We start from the raw sequence: 25219 nt of genomic DNA on the forward strand, positions 1-25219 counted from the left end.
GGAGGTATTGTGCGAGGAGGTATTGGGGAGGAGTGCGAGGAGGTATTGGAGAGGAGTGCGAGGAGGTATTGGAGAGGAGTGCGAGGAGGTATTGGGGAGGAGTGCGAGGAGGTATTGGGGAGGAGTGCGAGGAGGTATTGGGGAGGAGTGCGAGGAGGTGTTGGAGAGGAGTGCGAGGAGGTGTTGGAGAGGAGTGCGAGGAGGTGTTGGAGAGGAGTGCGAGGAGGTGTTGGAGAGGAGTGCGAGGAGGTGTTGGAGAGGAGTGCGAGGAGGTGTTGGAGAGGAGTGCGAGGAAGGTGTTGGAGAGGAGTGCGAGGAGGTGTTGGAGAGGGGTGCGAGGAGGTGTTGGAGAGGAGTGCGAGGAGGTGTTGGAGAGGAGTGCGAGGAGGTGTTGGAGAGGAGTGCGAGGAGGTGTTGGAGAGGAGTGCGAGGAGGTGTTGGAGAGGAGTGCGAGGAGCTGTTGTAGAGGAGTGCGAGGAGGTGTTGGAGAGGAGTGGGAGGAGGTGTTGGAGAGGAGTGCGAGGAGTTGTTGGAGAGGAGTGCGAGGAGGTGTTGGAGAGGAGTGCGAGGAGGTGTTGGAGAGGAGTGCGAGGAGGTGTTGGAGAGGAGTGCGAGGAGGTGTTGGAGAGGAGTGCGAGGAGGTGTTGGAGAGGAGTGCGAGGAGGTGTTGGAGAGGAGTGCGAGGAGGTGTTGGAGAGGAGTGCGAGGAGGTGTTGGAGAGGAGTGCGAGGAGGTGTTGGAGAGGAGTGCGAGGAGGTGTTGGAGAGGAGTGCGAGGAGGTGTTGGAGAGGAGTGCGAGGAGGTGTTGTAGAGGAGTGCGAGGAGGTGTTGTAGAGGAGTGCGAGGAGGTGTTGTAGAGGAGTGCGAGGAGGTGTTGTAGAGGAGTGCGAGGAGGTGTTGGAGAGGAGTGCGAGGAGGTGTTGGAGAGGAGTGCGAGGAGGTGTTGGAGAGGAGTGCGAGGAGGTGTTGGAGAGGAGTGCGAGGAGGTGTTGGAGAGGAGTGCGAGGAGGTGTTGGAGAGGAGTGCGAGGAGGTGTTGGAGAGGAGTGCGAGGAGGTGTTGGAGAGGAGTGCGAGGAGGTGTTGGAGAGGAGTGCGAGGAGGTGTTGGAGAGGAGTGCGAGGAATTGAAGACGAGTGCGAGGCATTGGAGAGGAGTGCGAGGCATTGGAGAGGAGTGCGAGGCATTGGAGAGGAGTGCGAGGCATTGGAGAGGAGTGCGAGGCATTGGAGAGGAGTGTGAGGCATTGGAGAGGAGTGTGAGGCATTGGAGAGGAGTGTGAGGCATTGGAGAGGAGTGTGAGGCATTGGAGAGGAGTGTGAGGCATTGGAGAGGAGTGTGAGGCATTGGAGAGGAGTGAGGCATTGGAGAGGAGTGTGAGGCATTGGAGAGGAGTGTGAGGCATTGGAGAGGAGTGTGAGGCATTGGAGAGGAGTGTGAGGCATTGGAGAGGAGTGTGAGGAGCTATTTTGAGAGGAGTGTGAGGAGCTATTTTGAGAGGAGTGTGAGGAGGTATTGGAGAGGAAGGTGAGGAGGAGTGGCATTGGAGAGGCGTGACGGTGGAGAGGAGTGAGGGGTCACATATTATGTGAAATAAATAAATTGTGTTCATTACACCATTTTAACCATTTTGTAAAATTTAATGTGCAGCATCAAAATCAAGATGTCCAAATGTCACACACGTTCATACCCGTGGGATTCCCACGGGTGACCCCACTAGTATATATATATTGTCGTATGTCTGCTCTCAGTTAACACCGGGAGAGTCACAGAAGGCAATCGAGCATTACTCGGAGGCGATGATCAAATGCGGATTTTACTATATGCGCCAGTGGAAGAAAGGGAAGGGGGAACTGAAGAGCTTACCTCTGGTCCCGCTGGTGATTCCCGAACCTGCGGAAAATAACTAAAACAAAATGGTTTTTAAATGTACAAAAAGAAACAGGTTTATTAAAGAAAATGCCCGTAACAAAGAAACACATGATAAACTAAATTCCTAAATGGGACGTCCCCACAACAGACTTGAAACACAGACGAAGGATAAAATAAAGGTTATATAACATAAAAGTGTGTGGTCGGCACTGAGCTTTCTTTGTTCGGCTTGAACCCCCATCACGAGTCGTCCAGGCCCCATGTTCCTCCATGGGAAATGCATGCCGGTTGGTGCTAACTCGTGGCTGAAAAAGTCGGCCTTCGCCAGACCCTGCTTTCCTAGTTGTGTGTCGGTCGGATTCTTCTGACCGTCCACCCTCCCATTGTCCCGCACCGGATCTCTCGAAACTCTCGGAATGAACGCTCGAAACTCGGAATGAACTATTTTGCTGGTGCCGACGCATGAAAACAGGAATAGAACCAAGAACGAATCCATGAATGATTCATTCCCCCAGCAGCCAGTGAATGAATCACTAACAAGAGAGAATCGGTCCACGGCACGGCTGAAAGGCAATGAACCATGCCCAGCGAGTGATGCCAAGACGAGGAGACGGCCGGTCAAGCCACCATCCAGCCAGGAGAGAGCCGTCCATGCTCCAGCAAACGAGCAGGCACCAGAGAATCTGGAGAACAAGAAGAAGGAGGGCAGAGCACAAGAGGGAAAATGCCGGTTAGAGAGTTCTCTTAATATCCCGCTCTGACGTCATCGGCGCTTCTCCTCCAATTCCCGCAGTCCAACACCACCGGTCGGCCCAGCTCTCCACCACTCACACTGAGTCCCGGCTCTGACGTCGTCGGTCGTGCTTTGCCAATCGGCGTGATGTTTCCCATGCGCCCCTCCCACCAATCAGCGAGCCGCATCTCACTCACCCCTCTATTCACCAATCAGTGAGTGCCTTCTTACTCCGCTCTTCCTGTTGGTCAACTCCTGCCCTTCTGGGCGTGTCCTCCGCCTGCCTGACCTTCGTGGTAATGTAGCTGTCTGCCGTCCCATCAGTGGTGCTCCGAACTGGCTTCCGGTTCGTTTTTATTATTATTTCGTGCAATTTAATGGGCACTTCCTGCTAGTGTCCATGGTGTGATGCCAAAAAGGATAAAGGATAGATCACAGAGGTTTGAAGAACAGGGGAATTAACATAATCCCTACAACTAGTTAACACAAGGGCCATCCTCGTATGGCCACAATTATTCACTCTTATGCAACAGACTGCTAAACAAAACTTACTACGTGGTGATGGTTCTTGCACGACACCCTTAGCATGTTAATTTATACACCCTACCTGTTCTAAGGTAATCCCTACCCCACCGACACAACAATATTTATATATATTTATTTATGTATATATATTTATATATATATATATATATATTTAATTTTAAAGCCAAAACTAAAGCACTTAGGTGAAATTTGTTTTGAAACCCATTAACTAGACCTATTGGCCGATGTACATTCCAAGTTTCAGCTAGTTTCAATGTATAGCCATTGAGATATGAGCACAAACACATTTTGGGTGGACGGACGGACGGACGGACGCCAACATGATTGAGGGTTTTCTAAAATAAAAAAAACATAAGAATGCGGAAACAGATGTTGCGGAAATTTGGAACATATTACCTCAACATAAAAAGCATATAATTCTGAAATTTGCAGCCTATTTAGTCCAGTAGAAGCCGAGAAATGCATTTTCAGTCCCCATGTTAAAGCTGCATACAGCGAAACTATCCCTAATATAAAGGGAGGGGCGCTTTGTGCCTCCCTTTGATTATGGTCAAACAACTTCTTCACATACTTTGTTCCTGAATGATTCAATGTTATTCATGTGAATACTGTTCTGGTTACAGATTCACCTTATCAGGTGTTTTCACCAAAGGGAAGTGAAGTACTGTTTCAAAAATGAAAATCAAAGTTATCCTTTACTTACAAAATAGAAAACGTCTTTCACTTACCTGGTGCACATGTGGCCTCGATCTCCTGAACTGTGACTGAACGTCATCTTATTGCAGTGTATAAGGGTGATGTGCAAGATTGCTTCAGTAACACTAAACACCTGGATATTTTTAATGACGATCTTTAAAATCATTATTTTATTAAAATGGAGGTACGTAATTGAACACCACGTGGGGTATCATGTTCTGTGAACTCCAGTATTTAATAAATAAAAAGAAACTAATTCATTAAAATATCTCAATCTCATCCTGTTTTCTTCCTTTTCAGGATTCCAAGGACCTGCTAAAAAGGTGAGTGCATTGGTGTCCGACACATTATCAGCACATCCTGATGTTTTTGATCCAATCATGTTTTTTAACATTAGAAGGTATTTAAAAAATTATAAACAGACAAAATAGAGGGAGACTTTGACAAATGAGGGTTAGGCAAAGAATGAGGGTTAGGGAAAGAATGAGGATGAGAGTGGAGAATAATGATGGTTATGGAAAGAATGAGGGTGAGGGAGATGAGATTGAGATATTTTTGTTCGCAATATAGAGGAAATGAGGATGAGATTGAGATATTTTAATGAATTAATGTTTCTTTTTATTTATTCAATCCTGGAGAGTTCACAGAACACGATACCCCACGTGGTGTTAAATTACATACTTCTATTTTAATAAAATAATTTCAATAAAAGGGTTAGGGAAAGAATGAGGGTGAGGGTTAGGGAAAGAATGAGGGTGAGGGTCAGGGGAAGAATGAGGTAAGGGTGAGGGGAAGAATGATGGTTAGGGAAAGAATGAGAGTGAGGGAAGGACACACAGGGTGAACAAGATGTTACTTATTCAGATTACTCATTTGTCCTCATCTACTTGATTCTTTGCCTTCCTACATTTTCTTCCCCATTTCTGATCTATAAATGAACAGTTTTGGGCTGACTAACAGAGTAGTCAGGTTCACTATTTTTTCGTTCAAAATTTTTAGAGATTAGCAAAACTATACATTTTTGGAATATTCAGAGCATGTGGAATCCAAAAATTAATGTTGGCATTTGCGTGGACACCTGCATGGCCGCCATTTTGGATTTTCAAAATAGGCACCATAAAATACATAATTTGCGCTATCTTGGCTTCCAGTCAACCTAGAATCTTATTTAAATATGCTAATCCGATGTTTTCTGGATCAAGAAAACCATTGGTGGGATCATTAGACTTCTAATCCTAACACTTGCTTAACTTTTAGGACTTTCCAGATGTTAGTGATACAAAAAATATTCCGCATATTCAGCATATTGCTGAACGATATGGACCTCGTAGATCGTGTGTATAGGACTTATAGTTCAATCTGATACTAACAAGGCTGCTTTCTTGCTTTGTAAACCCATACCTATAACTTCAAAGGACTTGCAATATCATGTATTATGTTATACAGTTATATCACAAATATAAAGACAATGGTTTTCAATTACCTCTGTTTGTTGCTTTTCTATAATCCTGAGCACTATTTTGAGGCCTTTATTGGATTCCTTGACCCAGAAAACATAAGATTAGCATATTTAATTAAGTTTATAGGTTGACTAGAAGCCGAGAATGCGCAAAATATGTATTTTATGGCGGCCATTTTGAAAATCAAAAATGGCGGCCATGCAGGTGTCTGTGCAAATGCCAACATTGATTTTCGGATTCTCCATGCTCTGGTGATTCCAAAAATGTACAGGTTTGCTAATCTCCCAAAATTTTGAACGAAATTATATTTAACATAGTGAACCTGACTGGAGGAGGGTCAATATAAAGTTCATTTGTGTTATTAATTGAACACAAACGTTAATAAGTTCCTTTAATCCTCATTTGAGTTTAGCTTATTTAGTTCATTCCTTTCTGTCCTTTTCTTTGTTCTTTCCCATCCTCATCACCTTAAAACTATAAATTTTTAGTTTGTCGAGATCTACTGTGTTCATTGATGCACTCGAAGTCTCGAACATCCTTGAATATTCTGTTCTGCTAATTTCTCGTGTTCCACCTGGTCTTATTGCTTCTTCTCTCCATGTCCATCTGTGATCTCTGCTCACCTTCTTTGCTCCATGTCCATCCGTGATCTCTGCTCACCTTCTTCTCCAACTCTTCTCTAATGATTCCTCATTCCCTTCCAAATTATTTCAAAAGAAAATTCATGGAACACATACCCCACACTGTCTTGAGAAAAAGAACATGGAAGGGTCTTTTCAACTCTTGGTTTGCGTTTTCGAGCACGATCTATATTTCTTTGTCTGAATCTCGATATTTTCCAATGCTGAGAGCGCGAGCGGCAAATTTGAGTGGTCAATATAGCGGAAATATGCGTTTGTCCAAATACTGCCAAACTGGAGGTTTTGGGAAATGTCAACCAGGGGATTTGTGTTCTCCAGTGTTCAAAATATAAAACGGAAGCTGAGGTACCCGTTGTTGCTCGGGAAAATTCAGTGCAATAGGTATCTTGAAACATAGTGTGTATCTTGAAATATGAAGAGGTGCCCATTTGATTGATACAGCTGCATGAAGAAGTAAATATATTTTATTTGCCAGATGTAGGGCGCCCCTTTATATATGGTATGTGCCATGTGGCAAACGAAAGAAAAGAAGGGCCATTTATATCAACTTTTCTGAGAGCATTACTTGGTTCCTCTGAAGAACACAATGGTAGTACAGCATGCACACAAGATTTAAAAAAAAATCTCTTCTTTTCTATACTTTGCCACATGGCACAAACCATATAAAGAGGCCTTTTCTCTTGTTATCTTTCTTGAATGCTTGTTATCTTTCCGCTCATCAACTTTCGCAATTAACACGTTACCCAATAAACGTTCGAGTCAGAGAAAATAAACGATTTCTTACATATGGTATGCAATCGTAGGTATGCAAGTGTTATCCATGCACGGAACACGACACACTCACTAACAGTACAGGACAAATGCTTTAGTAGATAGTGTACATCAACATGAATTACAAAGAGATTGATGAACAATGGACAAAGACATGGTTTATAACTTTTGAACCTGGATTCATGAATTACAAGGAGATTGATGGACAAAGACATGGTTTATAACTTTTGAACCTGGATTCATGAATTACAAGGAGATTGATGGACAATGGACAAAGACATGGTTTATTAAAGGGAGGCGCAATGCGCCCCTCCCTTTTTTCAGGGATAGTTTCTCTGTATGCAGCTTTAACATGGGGACTGAAAATGCGTTTCTTGGCCTTTACTGGCCGAAATCGGCTGCAAAATTTCAGAAGTAAATCCTTTGTACGTGAGGTAATATGTTCCAAACTTCAGCAACGTCCGTTTATGCATTCTTTAAGTTTTATTTAAAAACCCTCAATCATGTTGGTGTCTGTCCATCCGTCCGTCTGCCCAAAATGTGTTGGCGCTCATATCTCAAGGTCTATACATTGAAACTAGCAGAAACTTGGAATATGCATCGGCCAATAGGTCTATTTAATGGCTTTCAAAACAAGTTCCACCTAATGGGCTGGGTTCCATCTAAACATCTAATGTGCTGGGCTTATGGCCTAATGGATCAAAAAAAATATTGTGTGCATGCTGGACTACCCCTTGTGTTCTTAGGAGGAACCAAGTAATGTTCCAGAAAAGTTAATATTGTCATGCAAATCACTCAAGGTTAACACCAGGGACCGCGGAAGACCGAACGGATTTAATGGAGGCGATGACCAAATACGGATTTTGCTATCAACCGCGGGAGGAAGAAGGGAAGAGGAAGAAGTGGCAAAAGTGCGTACCTGTAAAGGGAACGAACTCAAACGGGAATCCGGGGTAAAATGTATAAAAATAAGGGTTTATGAAACGGAACCCGAGAACAAGGAACGCGACGGTAAATAAATAATGATCCTAAATTGGGATCCCACACACGGACTTCCAAATACGAGACAGGGGAAAATGAATTAACAAAAGAACACGTTCGTCTTGGGTTTGTGTAATGTGGTGTGAGCTTATCTGTCCGTCGTCCAATGCGGCCCCGTCCGGCTCCAAGATCTGGTGTGAGGGAACCCTCCGTCCGGCTCGCTCGCATGCTTCACCAGGCCCCGCGTGGCCCGCACCGCTCCAAGCCCCGAAAGCACCGAGAAGAACCGCTCCAAGCACCACACAGATGGCGAACTAACGACAACCCGGACCTCTCAAGATGAAGAGCCAAGAGCCAAGGACGAACGACGACAAGCGAAGGACCAAGAGAGAGACAAAATGTCGTGCAGCACGGCCTTTTGTAACCTGCCCTGTGTCGTCAGTTCTGGCACGCCACCAACCAGAGCCTCGTAGCTTCCCGCCGTTTGCCGAAGCTCCTCGCGCCTTCCGCTCTGATTCGCTCCAGGTTCGCGCCTTACGCGCCAACCAATCACAGTCCTCCTGGGCGTGGTTACAGCTCATCTCACGCGATGTTGCGAGGCCAGCTGGTGGTGTGGCTGGCGGCGGCCATCCGGCAGTGCCCCGATCTGGCTTCATGCCGGTCTTCTTCCAAGGTCATTGTAAGGGAAGGGAACTAATTAATGTGTGCACAAAGGACCTATCTAAGTGTTTATATGTGTGCGTTGCCATAAGGGAAAAGGAATGATTACCAGGTCTGACACACAGGGGTTTACCTTAGTCCCTACAACTATTTAACACACAAACATCCTTGTATGTTCACAGGTATACACTTACCCTGACGAACCGCCTAAAAACACAAAACTTATTGCAGGGTAGATTCCCTATCGCGACAGTCGAAGCATGTTACCTATACAGATGTACCTGGCTCTAGATATTCCTTTACCCCCTGACATAACAATATAAAGGAGCGCCAATTTGATTCATACACCTGTATGAAGAAGTACCGGTAAATTTATTTTACCTGTATGAAGAAGTACCGGTAAATTTATTTTATTTGCCAGATGTGGGGCGCCGCTTTATATGAACTTTTCTAGAGCATTACTTAGTTCCTCCTAAGAACACAAGGGTAGTACGGCATGTACACGATATTTATTTTTGAATGTCCCTTCTTTTCTATACCTTGTCACATGGCACATTCCCTTGTATAAAGGGGCCTTTTCTATGCCCCTGACATTTTACCCAAGAATAACATGTGAACTTGGATTCTCTGCATCTTGTTCAAGGAGCTCAGAAGGGAACACTAACAGGTTAACAGTAACAAACGTTATTTCTGAGAATGATGTTGTCCCACGTCCCACTGCAAACACCTTGTTGGATTATTCTCACACAGGTGTAGACAACGACAGACAGATTGTTGTACACCACACCTTTCCTATGCCATCTCCAGGCGCTGCATAACGTCATTGCCGGGCATCAGAGGGGGCTTGGCAATGACGCACGCTGAAAGGGAGTCCCGAGTACTCAGTTTTCACTCTGGTTGTTTGTTGTACACCGTTCCCTCCTTTCCTATGCCATCACCAGGCATTGCAAAACGTCATTCCCATGCACCGATTGGGGCTCGGCAGTGACGCACGCTGAAAGGGAGTACTCGGTTTTCACTCTGGTTGTTTGTTTGTTTTCTTGGTTGTCCGGGTGATATCTCAGCCATCCTTTGAGCGAGGAAGCTGAAATTTCGGCACAATCGTGAGCAAGTCCTTTATCAAAAACAGTAGTTTTTGTTTTTTTTGATTAATCAGTTAATTGAGGAGTTATTGAATTATTAGCGATTTAATTAAGTACTTATTTAATTAATCAAATTTCCTTTCTCTTCTGATCATTAACTCAGGCACCTTTTGAGTTAGGAAGCTGATATTTGGACAAGCCAATGACCAGGTGATTTGGCTGCAAAGGCTATTTTTGATTTATTAATTAATCAATTAATCGATTAATTATTTAATTATTTGATTAATGACTCAATTTTTTTTTTTTTAAGTTACAGATTCTGATGAAATGGTGGTAGTTTACGTGTTCTTTGACCGAATTGATTAATAATTTAATTTTTTAATGATTATTATTTATTTATTTTCATTATTAATCATTTATTTATTTTCTTGTGCACCGCACCTTTCCTATGCTATCTCCAGGCATTGCAAATCGTCATTGCCGGGCACCGAAGGGGGCTCGGCAGTGACGCACGCTGAAAGGGAGTACTCGGTTTTCACTCTGGTTGTTTGTTGTACACCGCTCCTTTCCTATGCCATCTCCAGGCATTGCAAAACGTCATTGCCGGGCACCGAAGGGGGCTCGGCAGTGACGCACGCTGAAAGGGAGTACTCAGTTTTCACTCTGGTTGTTTGTTGTACACCGCTCCTTTCCTATGCCATCTCCGGGCATTGCAAAACGTCATTGCCGGCCACCGAAGGGGGCTCGGCAGTGACGCACGCTGAAAGGGTGTACTCAGTTTTCACTCTCGTTTTCTTTCTTTCTTGCTTGCTTGTTTGTTTGTTTGTCCGGGCGATATCTCAGCCATCCTTTGAGCTAGGAAGCTGAAATTGCGGCACAATAGTGAGCAAGTCCTTTGACAAAAACTTGTATTTTTTGTTTTTTGATTAATCAATTAATTGAGGAGTTATTTAATTATTAGCGATTAATTAAGCACTTATTTAATTAATCAAATTTCCTTTCTCTTCTTACCATTAACTCAGGCACCTTTTGAGTAAGGAAGCTGATATTTTGACATGCCAATGACCAGGTTATTTGGCTGCAAAGGCTATTTTTGATTTATTAATTAATCGATTAATTATTTAATTATTCGATTAATTAATAAAAAAAAATTTTTTCCCCCAGTTACAGATTCTGATGAAATGGTGGTTAGTCTAGGGCGATTAGTAATTTCGTGTTTTTTGTTTGTTAAAATTGATTTAGCAATGGATTCTGCTTCAGAATATTATAGAGATGTAAAAAAAATAGGGTTCCATTTTTTCTTTTACGTCTAATAGGTAGTAATTCGAAGAAATCCAAGATGGCCGCCATAAAATTTGGAAAATACACTTTTGTGCATATCTTTGTATCTAGATATCATATAAACATGAATAATATGTCCTTTTATATGTTTTCAGACCCAAGGAAGCCATATCTGCCATTGTTTTTACAGAAAAATGCAAGGAAATTAAAATAGTGGGCAATATACCAGCCAAAATGGAGACGGCCGTCGTGAAATCGGATCGTATAATTTCCCAATTAGAATCGATTCAATAAACAATCTTCACTGATAACATTTATTTTGAATACACACACACGCACACGCACACACACACACACACACACACACACGCACACACATACACACACACCTAAACATAAACGATGAATGAACATAAACGATCACATAAACGAATGCCTCATTCATCCTCATCCATATCTATCACACGCGGTTCATTGATGTTTGCTTTGTTGTTACAACTGTAACCCACACACCCACAAACTTCAGTACAAGGAATATTGTTATTGCGACAGCTACATCTTCCCATACACCCTTTCTTGCACCCACAGTTCACGAGATTCATTATTGCTTCTGGGGCTGGAGGATTCAGGCATCGACTTGGGGCATAAACCCCATCATCCGAAAGTAACTGCCAACCATACTCGACAGGTGATGGAAGGGACGGATGGCTTTCTGCTGCCTTTCTCCATATCATTGCGATATAATGTGCTCGCTGAACGTGTAACTTTAGCGAACCAGTGGTAGGTGGAAGACTCTCTCCCTCAGCAGCACGGTTGGAGAATAAGAACCAGCGAAGCTCGTTTACTTTCGTGTGAACTTTAGACTTGTACAGCAGACAGACGAAGCGTTCCAGCTGGGAACACACTTCTGGTGACGGATCAGTTTGTCCCAAAGACTCCAGAGCCTCCCATATCTTGTTGTCACATGTCATGAAGACCTTAAAGCACCAGTCCTTGCTCCTGCCAGCGAACCTTCCAGACATGTCACTTCCCGTGAATGCGTGGAATCCAAGTATTGCAGACGCACGTTTCTCTCCTAGCATGCCATGAATAGGTTGGACTGCAATGCTCCTCCTCAACTTTCCCTTCCCAGTGAGAAACCTCGTAGCAGGTGGTAGATCGTGAAATCTCTGAATCAGTAGGAGGAAGATATCGGTATCTGGCGAATCAATGATAACTTCTGCATCTTTGTCGACTGTGAGAGCATGCAGAATTAAGAGTGTATCGGCCTCTTCTTGGCTGTGCGTGAGTAGACTGTCTGGAACTTCAGTGTTGCCCGTGGTCTTAGTTCCTGATGTCACCATGAACTTCTTCAACTTGTTTGGATGAGCCTTGCTGTAAGATAGACACTTCACAGCCAAGTACTCTGTAAGCTCTGCCTTGGTCTTCACATTGGAAAGGAAATCTTTGAGTGAAATCTTCTGGATCAATGTACTATCCCTGACGTGATAGTATGTTGATTTCCCCTTTGTCCTCTTTAGGCGCATTTTGTCTTTCAGTGAGTTATCGATGTATCGGTCGAATACCAACCTCACGTCATCATAATGCACGGCAATATTTTCGAGGCGTTCAATGAACGATTGAGCAAAGTCACTGCATGTAATCATTTGTTCTGTTTTGGAGATCCCGTTAACAAGAGCCATGCCATCAATGATTTATCACTCTATGGCGAGAAGTAGTCTCGTTTTCATTGATCACTCCTGATCTTGTGGTTGTGTCTGGGTTTTGGCTGATCTGAGAGGGTTCCTGCAAATTTTGGCTTGAGATTTCATCGTCAGTTGATGGGTCATTAGTTTCTTCCCCAGCGTGTGCTGCTGCATCATTCAAAGCGGCAATTCCCGCGTCTTGATGCTCATTGATTTCTGTCGAAATAGGTTCTCCTGGTGGATCATGTACATCCTGCTCTTCAGGCTCAGCCAGATGCTCAAGTTGACGAAGGATTTTTGCCTTGTCGTATGCCAACAAGAGGGATCCATCAGATGCAAATAAAGAACGTGGAACGATGCCAAATTCATAGGTGCCAATACATTCTTTCAGGTCGAGCTCTGGTCGGCTCCGTGAGATAACGATGAACCTCTGCAACAATCCTCGCTCTTCTTTGACTTTGATCAGCTTGTCGCCCGATCTCACTTCTGTTGTGGCATTCGAACTCTTGAATGTTCGAAGTTTTCTTTTCGTCATTTTGTCCCACACAGAAAGTTTTCCCTCAGCTAAACGATCTGTGGCAAATTGCTGGAACATCTGTTGTCCGATCTCGTCGCGCTCTAAGATGTCGCTGGACACTTTTTCATTCATGACTTCTTTGGTGAGCAGGTTGTAGACCTCGTCTACTTCCTCTTCCATAAATGGATCGCCATGTTCACGGAACACCCTAGAAAGCTTGGAGGCATGGCTCATCACCCGGGAAAGCTTTCCCCCCGTGATTTTGTGGTGTTGTTTTCTGCTCTGGTTTTCACCAAGACCATATCCCTCCGCAAACTCGTGCAGTGACTTTGACAGCTCAGGTGCAATGAGGAAGAACTTGTCAAGCGCCTTCTCATTTTGAGTTATCCCTACGATTCCTCCAATCGCCTTCAGTGTACGGTTTTCTTGCTCAATGCCATGGTCTGGGGCTATTGATGTGAAGCCTGCCAATCCTTTTGTCACACAGAAGTTCCCTTTCATGAATTCCCTCCACAGTTCTGGGTGCTGCTTTTCAGTCTCCTGCATTGTTGAAATGTAGAGAGGGAGCAACCGAGCATAGTTTAGATGATCGTGAGCGAAGAAGTACTTCGTGAGAGACTCGATGCTCTCCATATGCAGCAGCAGATCACGTTGTCTTGTACTTCTAATGAACAGAAGGATAGTCTCAAACTGTTTCATGTAGTTCAGGATGAAGCGCTGTATCTTGTTTGTGCTGACCTCAAATTGTTCCAGTTTTTTGGTCATATCTCTGGACTCCATCATGGCCAATGTTTTTTTGAGAATGTCGCATAGATTCTTCTCTGGCTCCATGCTCCCGCTGATGTCTCTCTGATATGCCTCTCCCAGACGAACAGATGACTCGTTCAGATAGGCCCTTTCTTCAGGTTCCATTGCCAGGAATCTCTGGAAGTACAGGTTGTACAAAGCGATCAGTGTTACCATGTGTGCCTCCAGAGCTCGATACAAGTGCCTCCCATTTAGTATTTGGCTCACTGTGGTTGGCGAGAAAAGTCCAGCCTCGACCCATGCCTGATCAATTCCACTCCCTTCCACGTATTTTCCTAATGCAGCTAAGGCCCAAAACACAACATGTAGCTCACCAGGTCGGAAGAGGAATTGCTTCCTGATGTCCTCGCGTTCCACCCACAGCTTCATCGCCAGGTCGTATAGCTGCAAATCGAGAGTCATGACTGTGATTGCCTCACTCCCCATAACACGAGTTGTGATGTTGTGAGCTCTCATCAGACCCGTGTACAGTGTATCATAGTCTGTAGGAGGCGACCTTATCAACGGAGGAACGAGAGCAACATTGGTCTTCTCACTGGACGAAGATAGCAAGGAATTGAAGGCTCCCCACGTCCCCGGAGCTGTGAGTTTGACGTCAACTTCTCCTTCTTCCTCGAAGTTCAGGCATCCAATCATCCAGGTCATATCGGTTTTCTTGTTCTTGTCTGTCTCGGGTTTTGATGTGAGCAGCTTGCAGTCGCACTTTCTCTTCTCGGGTGCTGGCTTCTTGCAGGTCAACGTTTTACAGCCAACTGCATCATGTATCGTTTGAGCTTTTGATGACCGGTCAAGTTCAATTGGTGGTATCATGGGTGATTTCTCCGGTGATACAGGCTGGTAGATCGCAATTGCTGTACCATGAAGGGTATTCATCCCGCAAGGAGTTGACTCTAGAAAATCGATGTTGTCCATGGCAAACCAGACGAACGTGTCCTGAACCAACCATGGTGGTAGACAGATGCCTCCGGTGGACTCCATTTGCTTCAGTACGGAGTTGGCAATGCTGGTCTCAATCTCCATGACCTTTTTGTAGGAGATGGCGAGGTCCAGATGTGCAAGTTTCTCTACAAGCGCCTTGGATCGTGTGTTTTTGTGTATGTCGAGAGCTAAGCCCACACTCAATGGAGTTTCAAATCGTTGTTTGAATGATCCATCCTCGCTTCTTGGTTCGTACGATACCTGTCGGTCAGATTTATAAGCACCGACAAAGTGCTGCGCCAACAATGATGCACTCACACCAATGGAGTCCTCCCTGTTGCTATTTCCTACTTTCCTTGTTCCCATGACTGCATGCTTGCAGAAGATGTTGAGCATCGGGGGTGGCTTGTAATCAGCAAAGGTTCCATTAAATTTCCATGCTGGGGAAGATGCGATGTCTTTCCTCAATATTTTCGCAGCTCGCAAAAGTACTTTAAAATCGTCTTTGATGCTGTCTGCTGTAATTGTGCTTGATATCATGTGGTCTTTGAGCTTTGTGGAAAGAATCTGCTCTGGCTTTGTTTTGTTTGAGGGCCGGCTGAAATGAACATCGGCAATGTTGTCTAGGATCAATTGTTTCAGGTATGGCTTATAACTATGGTTGTCTGAGACCGGAAAGTCGTGCTCCTTAAGTAAATTGACATAGGTTACATGAATTTCATTCATATTCAGCACAGCCTTTTCAGTAGTATCATTCAACGCAGTTTCAACAATTTCAATGAGTTCAAGGTCTGATAACACCTGACCAAAGTTAACATTGGTTGTTTCTGTTTGTTTTTCCGTCTTAACTATAGCACGTTTGGCCTTAACTACACATGGTAAATGATATTTCATGTCCTCAGCCATTGCTTGCAATGGGTCAGGCGAACTTGACACTGTTCAGTCTCACTTTCAGATTGTCATTACTTGTTTCTTGGCCAATGTTTCTGATCTGGAGTCCCATGTTCTTTGTTGACACATTGTGTAGTTCACTTCCTCTGTCTTCCTGGCATATGACACATCTGAGCGCGTCAAATGTCTGTTCTCGGGAACACCTTCTGGATGTTGACGTGCTTTCCCCTAGATCACTAGAACTTGGTCGTCCTCTCTTTTTCAGTCGGATTTCTGCGGCACTGCCTGATGTTGTTCCTTTCTCAAACCTAGCCTTTGCTCGATCAATGTGCATCTTATTGGTAACATCTTTGTAACAAGCTTTATGGTTGCGGAGACCTTTTGCGAGCAATTCTTCAGCAGAGGAATATTGCAAACGTCTATTCAATGATGCAAACTTTGTTTCACCATACGTGTACTGTTCCTCAGCACCTGCCATCAGTTTCTCGACAGAGGAGAGTTTTGGTTTCGTTACAAAGGTTGTATAGTCTGTTTGCCCTATGGCCATTTGGCATACAAAACAAAGTCCGAAATCTACTGACTTCTCAATCTTCCTGGGTGGTGAGTCACTCATCTTGAAGGTAGGTGTAATTTTCTAGACACTCTTGAACTGTCGTCGGTCCTGCAAAGATACTACTATTCAGATTCACATTTCGTCAACACAGTCAAAACCAGACCTTAACTAGATGGTGGAAACTTAATTAACCGATTTCATGCCGGCCGACCCCACTTTGGCTGGTATATGTCCACTATTTTATTTTCCTTGCATTTTTCTGTAAAAACAATGGCAGAAATGGCTTCCTTGGGTCTGAAAACATATAAAAGGACATATTATTCATGTTTATATGATATCTAGCTAGATACAAAGATATGCACAAAAGTGTATTTTCCAAATTTTATGGCGGCCATCTTGGATTTCTTCGAATTACTACCTATTAGACGTAAAAGAAAAAATGGAACCCTATTTTTTTTACATCTCTAATATTCTGAAGCAGAATCCATTGCTAAATCAATTTTAACAAACAAAAAACACAAACAATATTGTTATGACATATGGGCCTGCACTAGGTGGTTTATGTGTTCTGTGACCGAATTGATTAATAATTTAATTTTTTAATGATTATTATTTATTTATTTTCATTATTAATCATTTATTTATTTTCTTTCTCATTTGGCCAATATCTCAGGCACCTTTTGAGCTGGGAAGCTAATATTTGGACATGACAGTGACCAAGTGATGTGGCTATCAAGGATATTTTTGATTTATTGATTAATTATTTAATCGATTAATTATTTAATGATTAATTGATTAATAATTATTGATTAATCAATTAATTATTTAATTTTTTATCAATGACTTATTTAATTAAATTTCTAAAAGATACATCTTCGGATGAAGCACTAGTGGTTTAGTTATGCTATTAGCCAATTGATTAAGAAAATATTTTGTGATCATCTTTTATTGATTTTAATTATACAATTAATCAATCAATTAGTGTACACCTCTCCCTCCCAATGCAGCCTCAATGAGCTGCACTGCGGTATTGCCGGGCGCCTGAGGCGCCCCCGCTATGCCGCGCTCGAGGATGTTATTTATTTATGTGGCATGGAGCGGTGTACTTTGAAAGTATCTGTGCTTGTTTTCTTGTTTGTTTTCTTGGTTGTCCGGGCGATATGTCAGCCATCCTTTGAGCTCGGAAGTTGAAATTTCGGCACAATTATAGTGAGCAAGTACTTTGTCAAAAACGGTATTTTTTGTTTTTGATTAATCAATTAATTGGTGAGTTATTTAATTAATCGTGATTAATTAAGTACTTATACATTTCCTTTCTCTTCTGGCTATTATCTCAGGCACCTTTTGAATTAGGAAGCTGATATTTGGACACGCCAATGACCAAGTGATTTGGCTGCAAAGGCTATTTTTTATTTATTGATTAAACAATTAATCATTTAATTATTCGATTAATGACGAAAAAATAATTTTTTTTGTTAAAGTTACAGATTCTGATGAAATTGTGGTCGTTTATGTGTTCTATGAATGAATTGATTAATTATTTAATTTTTTATGATTATTATTTATTTGTCCTCATTATTAATTATTTATTTATTTTATTTCTCATCTGGGCAATATCTCAGGCACCTTTTGAGCGAGGAAGCTGATATTTGGATATGACAATGACCAAGTGATTTGGCTGTAAAGGGTATTTTTGATTTATTGATTAATTAATTAATCGATTAATTATTTAATTATTTGATGAATGACTTAATTAATTATTTTTTATGCTACAGATTCGGATGAAATGGTGGTGGGTTATGTATTCTATTAGCCAATTGATTAACTATTTAATTTTTAAAATGATTATTATTTATTTATTTTCATTATTAATCATTTATTTATTTTCTTTCTCATCTGGGCAATATCTCAGGCACCTTTTGAGCTAGGAAGCTAATATTTGGACATGACAGTGACCAGGTGATGTGGCCATAAAGGATATTTTTGATTTATTGATTAATCATTTAATCGATTAATTATTTGATTAATCAATTAATTATTTAATTTTTTATTAACGACTTATTTAATTATATTTCTAAAAGATCCATCTTCGGATGAAGCACTAGTGGTTTAGTTATGCTATTAGCCAATTGATTAAGAAAATATTTCATGATAGTCTTTTATTGATCTTAATTATACAATTAATCAATTAGTGTACACCTCTCCCTCCCAATGCAGCCTCTATGAGCTGCACTGCGGTATTACCGGGCGCCCGAGGCGCCCCGGGAATGCCGCGCTGTAGGATATTTAATTATTTGGCATGGGGCGGTGTACTTTGAATGTATCTTTACTTGTTTTCTATGCCATCACTTCTGAACTTGTCCTTTCTTCTGTCCATCTCCTGTCAAGAAGCCTAGTTCAGGACCAACTGACTCACCATGTCTGTTGCTTGCCTCATGCTCTTCATCTCATCTTTCAATCATCTCATTCATCATTGATTTATTCATTCCCAAATCACACCTCATTCTCTCCACCCTCACCGACACTCTGTTTCCATACTGTCCATAGCTTTGTTTTTTTGCCTGTTTACTTTATACTCATTTTTATTAGGCTCCTCTAAAATATAGACTTCTGAATAAAAATACAAATTCATATAAAAATTTACTCTCTATCTTCTATTTTTTTTTATTGTTTTCCACTATTTTACAGATAACTTGTTTTGATATGTAAAAATGTATTATTTTAACAATATTCTCTCCAAGAATTTCTAAAACTGATGTTTTTCCTTTTTATTCCAAGGCTCGAGACAATGTCACACTTTAAATCCATGAAGATGACACCGCTCCCAGTTCTGGACTTCTCGAAGGAGGAGAAGAACTTGGACAGGCTCATCACGCTCAATAAGAACTTTCTGGAGAAGATACAGAGTGGGTGGCACAAACTGGACATTTTATCATGAAAATAATAAGGGAACACAAAACGTGACACAAATATGGAAGAGAAACAGGAAAAGAAAATTCCAGAAAAGGAACAAATGGCAATGTTTTTTGTTTATACCAAATCATGGCCTCGGAAGAGTGAGGTTACAGAGGGCAAAAAGCTAACATGGTTTCAGTGGGGAAATAGGTGCACACAACAGGTGGATGCAACAAGCAAGTTAACTAATGATCAGAAGGAGTTATTGTAAAAAGAGATTCATCCTCGATAAATTAGAGATGGTTGGAGATCTAAGAGAGCAAGAATGGAGGAAATGGGAAAGAACAGAGGGTCCCGCAAACTCTGCAATGTGAGAGCAGCAGGTCTTGTTCTTTGGTCTTTTCGTGTGAGATGTTATTGATAGTTTTAGATTCCACCTATTCCAGGAGAGACAGGTGTGAAGTGGAGTGCAAGCCCATGGGGGTAGAGCATTACTCCATTGTGCTATTGTTACGGATTCGGCACTTCCGTGGTTGTGGTTTCCATCCACTTGAAACATTTCTGGTTATGTATTATTATTATTATTATTATTGGGGTTTGAAGGAAACGCCGTTATGGTTATTGTTGTTTAAGGGAAATTGTTATTGTGGTTAAAAGGTTAAAAGCGGTCATGGAAAAAACGAGTTGGGAAACAGGATCGAGCACCGGAAGACGACGGGAGAGAGGAAGAAGAAGGCGTGAGGAAGAAGTGGAAAGGCGCGTGTCTTGAAGCTCCGTACCGAGGTTGAGAAAACGTCGCAAGTGAACTTGGAGTCCGTGAAAGGAATTTCGTGCGATTGGTGTTATCGCGGGAGTATTGAAAAACCTGCGTAGTCAGGTATAGGCGTTGAGGTTCCGGAGAATCCTCGCCTAGAGGATTTGGCTCGACTAAGAGCCGTCCGCCATTTTGACCCTCGCGAATCGTTCACTGAACAAGGTTTTTGCCGCATCGGCTGGTCTCACCCTCCGGTGGTCTGCCGGGGATGGGTGTGCACTAAAGTGGCGTGTGAAGATTACACTGCGGTTCGCGGATTGAACGGTGAATGTGCACGTCTGGATTGCGTCTTTGGGATTTCCCTTTCCACCGTCAGTTTGCTGTTGGTTTGGACCACGTGATGGTCCACGCCTTGCCTCCACCTCCTTACTCGCCTCATCACCTCTGCGCCTCATCACCTCTTCGTCGGGATCCCCTCTGAGTTATAGAGACATTGAGGAGTGTTCTGTTCCATTCACTGTGAGCGCAGTGAGTTTGAGTTAGGTTACTAGAGAAGATGGTACCATCTTAAGATATTGATTGTATGGTTGATTGCTATCATTGTTGTATTGTTCTTCCTGTGTGCCTTTTAATATATTCTTTGTTTGTGGATAACCATTGGTGTGGTTTCAATATTGAGTTTGACACGGAATAACATATTTTTCTGCCGTGGCTCTTCTCGGGGTTCGGAGGTATACCGAGACCAGGAGGTCGGGGAGGAACACGTAACAGAAATTGGGGGCTCGTCCGGGATAAAAAAAATTCCCTAAATTTCGTCCGGGAAAGAATTCCCTAATATTCCCAGAATTCCCAAATTTGGAACTTTTTCCAACATTCCCAAATTTTTCCAAAAACAAACAAAAAAATTTGGTTTTTTTAAATTTCTTGTGTGAAGGTTAACAGGTGCTAACGGATAGTCACCATGAAGTTTGACGCAGAGGTTTGCAGCGCCCCTAGTGAGGCACAGTTCCGAGCGTTACCAAAATCGGAACTCTTGATATTAGCCAAACATTTTAGCTTGGAGGTCCGAACTAATATGAAGAAGGCAGAGATGCAGACAGTGGTGATACAATCTCTGGTGTGACAAGGAACATGGAAAGAGGGAGCCTTGGATTGGTTACCCGAGGAACAAGAAAATGTGGAGCTCCGGAAACTGGAGATGCAATTGCAGAGCCAGGAAAGGTTAAAAGCAGAGGAAAGGAGAGCTGCAAGAGAACTCAAGGAAAGAAGAGCAGCACAGGAAAGATAACTCGAGGAAAGAAAAACAGAGGAAAGTAGAGTTGAACGATAACTTCAGGAAAGGTTGGAAGAGAAAAAAGCAGAGGAAAGGAGAGTTGAACGAGAACTCAAGGAAAGGTTAGAAGAGAAAAAAGCAGAGGAGAGAAAAGCCGAAAGGGAGTTAAGGGAACGGGACTCGGCGCTTCAGCAGGAAATTAAACTCAAGGAACTGGATTTAATGAAAGAACGGGTAGAGGTACCATCCATGCTGACTGGTTTGACACCTAGTCAGAACACCTGGGATGTTGGCAGACATGTGAGGCTGGTTCTACCCTTCAATGAAAAGGAGGTAGCCAAATTTTTTTCACACTTTGAGAAAGTGGCTCAACTGCTACAATGGCCTGAGGAGTCCTGGACCATGTTAGTGCAAAGTGTTCTGGTGGGTAAAGCTCAAGATATTTATTCGGCTTTACCGATTGACCAATGTGCAGATTATGAGATGGTGAAGAAAAACGTTCTCAAAGCCTATGAATTGGTCCCTGAAGCTTACCGGCAAAAAATCCGGAATGCCAGGAAGAGGGAGAGTGAGACCCATGTGGAGTTTGCCAGAATGAAAGAAACCATGTTTGATCGGTGGTGTGATTCAGAAGGGGTTGGGAAAGACTTTGAACTGTTGCGACAATTGATCCTGGTGGAGGAATTCCAACAGTGTGTCCACGAGGACATTAAAGTACATCTGGAGGAAAGGAAAGTACCAAAGTTGTATGAGGCAGCAACCATGGCAGATTTAACACACAGGATGGGGTTCCACAAACCTAACTTCTCGCCTAGACTTAAACAGGGGAGCTATGGTACATCCGGTGCGGAGAACGAAAATTCATGTGGGTGGCCTCGAGATGACTATGAGGACAACTCTGATATCACAACTTTTAGAAATCAGAAGACTACGGTTCCAAGACAGACCCATCTTCCGGGGGGCTCGAGGCAGACCACGCGGTTCTCCTCTGTGCCTACTTGCGCTTTTTGCCATAAACCTGGACACTTGATGTCCCACTGACTGTTATGCTCTGGAAAAGGGAAATCAGGAGCGGAGTTTGACTAGTACAACTCCGAATACAATGGCAAATGTGAGAAATCGCCCTCAAAAGGGTTACCAACCATTTATTTCAGAGGGGTTGGTGTCACTGGATGGAGACTCGACTAACCAGAAACCGGATAGGGTATTGAGGGACACAGGAGCACATCAATTTTTGATGCTTGAAGGCATTTTGCCCTTGTCAGGGGAGACGGCAACTGGTGATAGTGTTCGTTTACAGGGCATTGGTGGCTGTGGTAGAGCTCCACTTCATGTCATCCATTTGAAGTCTGATTTGGTCTCAGGACTGGTCACCGTAGGTTTACAAGCCACTCTTCCTGTAGAGGGAATCTCTTTTATTATCGGGAATGATTTGGCCGGTGGTCAAGTTTCTGGTAACCCGATGGTTGTTAGAAAGCCCAGTAGGGAAAATAACACCACACCAGTTAGGGATGGCGGCAAATTTAGCAAGTTATTTGTAGGGGGACTGAACTTCAAAACAAAGGAAGAAGTTCTGACCTCTGTCTTTAGCAAATATGGACTGCTTCTGGAAGTGCGGCTGGTAAAAGACAGGGAAACGCAAAAGTCAAGAAGGTTTGGCTTTGTCACGTTTGAAAACACAAAGGACGCCAAAGAGGCAGAGACGGATTGGAATGGCTAAGGATTTGGAGGGTCGGACCATAGCCGTAGAGAAGGCAGGCCGTAGGCATCAAGGGGGCTACAGAAGAGGAAAACGTGGCGGTAGTTTTGGTGGTGGCCGCAGTCGATATTACTATGGAGGCTCCCAGAGTTACGGCAGCTCCCGAAGGAATGATTATTAGGGTCGTGGCCGAGAAGGTGACCGCTATTTACGTGACTACAGTGACAAGCGGTCCAACCGTGATTATTACAAAAGTTAGAAAGAGTTGAAGCACTGAATACTGCGGAGCAGCCGAGCAAAAATTCCTACACGGATTAACCGTGAACGCCACGTTCCTAAAGGTGTCCATGTCGTGAACTTCCTGACATGGATTAACAGTGAACTCTTCGTTCTTAAAGGCGTCCATGTCGTAAACTTTCCTGCACGGACTAACCGTGAACTCCACGTTCCTAAAGGCGTCCATGTAGTGAATACCTCCAGGCCTCACCACCCAACCCCCATGGAACCTGGTTTTCAGCTCGGCCTCCCGGGGAAAAGTGCTGTAGATTTGCTTGACTTTGGGTTGTGATCACTACCCCTTAACCTTCATTCAAAAGAAACTAAAAGTTAAAAAATCAAAGGGTGATGAGATGGAGTTTGGCTTTGCAGGAGTTTGCCTGCAAAGAAAGTTTTCGCTGTGTTCAAACTTTCTCTCTTGGGGGGGTGGGGGGGGGGGGAAGTGTTACGGATTCGGCCCTTCCGTGGTTGTGGTTTCCATCCACTTGAAACTTTTCTGGTTATGTATTATTATTATTATTATTGGGATTTGAAGGAAACGGCGATTATGGTTATTGTTGCTTAAGGGAAATGGTTATTGTGGTTAAAAGGTTAAAAGCGCTCATGGAAAAAACGAGACAGGAAACAGGATCGAGCACCGGAAGACGGCGGGAGAGAGAAAGAAGAAGGCGTGAGGAAGAAGTGGAAAGGCGCGTGTCTTGAAGCTCCGTACCGAGCGTGGTCGAGAAAACTTTGCAAGTGAACTTGGAGTCCGTGAAAGGAATTTCGTGCGATTGGTGTTATCGCGGGAGTACTGAAAAACCTGCGGAGTCAGGTATAGGCGTTGAGGTTCCGGAGAATCCTCACCTAGAGGCTTCGGCTCGAGTAAGAGCCGTCCGCCATTTTGACCCTCGAGCGTCGTTCACTGAACAAGGTTTTTGCCGCATCAGCTGGTCTCACCCTCCGGTGGTCTGCCGGGGATGGGTGTGCACTAAAGTGGCGTGTGAAGATTACACTGCGGTTCGCGGATTGAATGGTGAATGTGCACGTCTGGATCGCGTTTTTGGGATTTCCTTTTCCACCGCCAGTTTGCTGTTGGTTTGGACCACGTGACGGTCCACGCCTTGCCTACACGTCCTTACTCACCTCATCGCCTCTGCGCCTCATCGCCTCTTTGCCAGGATCCCCTCTGAGTTATAGAGACATTGAGGAGTGTTCTGTCCATTCACTGGGAGCGCAGTGAGTTTGAGTTAGGTTACTAGAGAAGATGGTACCATCTTAAGATATTGATTGTATGGTTGATTGCTATCATTGTTGTATTGTTCTTCCTGTGTGCCTTTTAATATATTCTTTGTTTGTGGATAACCATTGGTGTGGTTTCAATATTGAGTTTGACACGGAATAACATATTTTTCTGCCGTGGCTCTTCTCGGGGTTCGGAGGTATACCGGGACCAGGAGGTCGGGGAGGAACACGTAACACTATGGACAAAGCCGTGTTGGTTGTGAGTAGTTTTAATTACCCCGCGCACGTGAAGTGAAAAGTGGGGTTCCCGGAATTGATTAAAGTCCATTCATCTGTCTGTCTGATCAGCTTATCATCATCGGTTTATGATCGAGGAACTACTTGTTTAAATTGAATGTGATATTTTGAACACAAATCGGTAGACCAGTCTTTAGTTTTGCAGGTACTTTGGGTGTGAATTCATCCCGATCACACTTGTGCAGAGCGGAGCTAGATCGTATTGTCATTCTGTCCACCTGTCTGGCAATCAAACAAAAGTGAAAATCATTCCAAACAGGAAACTTAATGTTTTTAAGGATGTTATAAATCACACAAACAACAGGCAAGAATAACTAATGTAACGTGTAGATAGGGTGATGTAATAGTCACTGGGTAAAACGGTGGTAAAACCCAGAATCAATTTATTTATACACTTTTAAACCTTTATTCAAATTGAATTAATTATATACTTGAACACTATAAAACTAATCATCTTCATAATACCTCCAAGATCCATGCTAGATGTCGATATCTAGGAAGAGATTTATTTTGGTCGTGTCTCCGCGCATGTGTGACGTCACAACATTGCTGCACTTGGTATGTTCTCTTACCAAGCAACTAGATAGCACTTGTCGAGCCAGCTGTTCCTTATTAACGGTTTTGAATGGAGTGCTTGCTTGAGTGCTCAAATCACTTGGTGAGTGCTCTTTAAGAAACTTGGTAACTGAACACACTCTCGGTGTTCGTG

At 43.2% G+C, this 25219-nt stretch overlaps 3 protein-coding genes across 5 annotated transcripts in view; all 3 read left to right on the top strand.

Moving 5' to 3' along the window:
- LOC144888214 (E3 ubiquitin/ISG15 ligase TRIM25-like) overlaps positions 1-25219 on the top strand; it is a 263155-nt gene that overhangs the window by 154279 nt on the left and 83657 nt on the right. The window lies entirely within an intron of this gene.
- The window catches only part of LOC137417199 (E3 ubiquitin/ISG15 ligase TRIM25), a 74041-nt gene that overhangs the window by 33786 nt on the left and 15036 nt on the right, over positions 1-25219 (top strand). For all 3 annotated transcript variants that reach the window (XM_078770386.1, XM_078770387.1, XM_078770388.1), the window contains exons 5-6: positions 4146-4168; positions 18871-18998. In XM_078770386.1, coding sequence (XP_078626512.1) covers positions 4146-4168; positions 18871-18998 — 151 coding nt within the window. The remainder of the gene's footprint in view (positions 1-4145; positions 4169-18870; positions 18999-25219) is intronic.
- Positions 20703-22186, top strand: LOC137419593 (uncharacterized). Its single transcript, XM_068105593.2, has 2 exons — positions 20703-20720; positions 21078-22186. Exons 1-2 carry the CDS (start codon positions 20703-20705, stop codon positions 22053-22055), a joined length of 996 nt encoding a protein of 331 aa, XP_067961694.2. The 3' UTR covers positions 22056-22186.

The sequence above is a fragment of the Myxine glutinosa genome, chromosome 1, assembly GCF_964187855.1.
Source record: "Myxine glutinosa chromosome 1, kmMyxGlut1.1, whole genome shotgun sequence".
In the NCBI taxonomy this organism is placed as follows: domain Eukaryota; kingdom Metazoa; phylum Chordata; class Myxini; order Myxiniformes; family Myxinidae; genus Myxine; species Myxine glutinosa.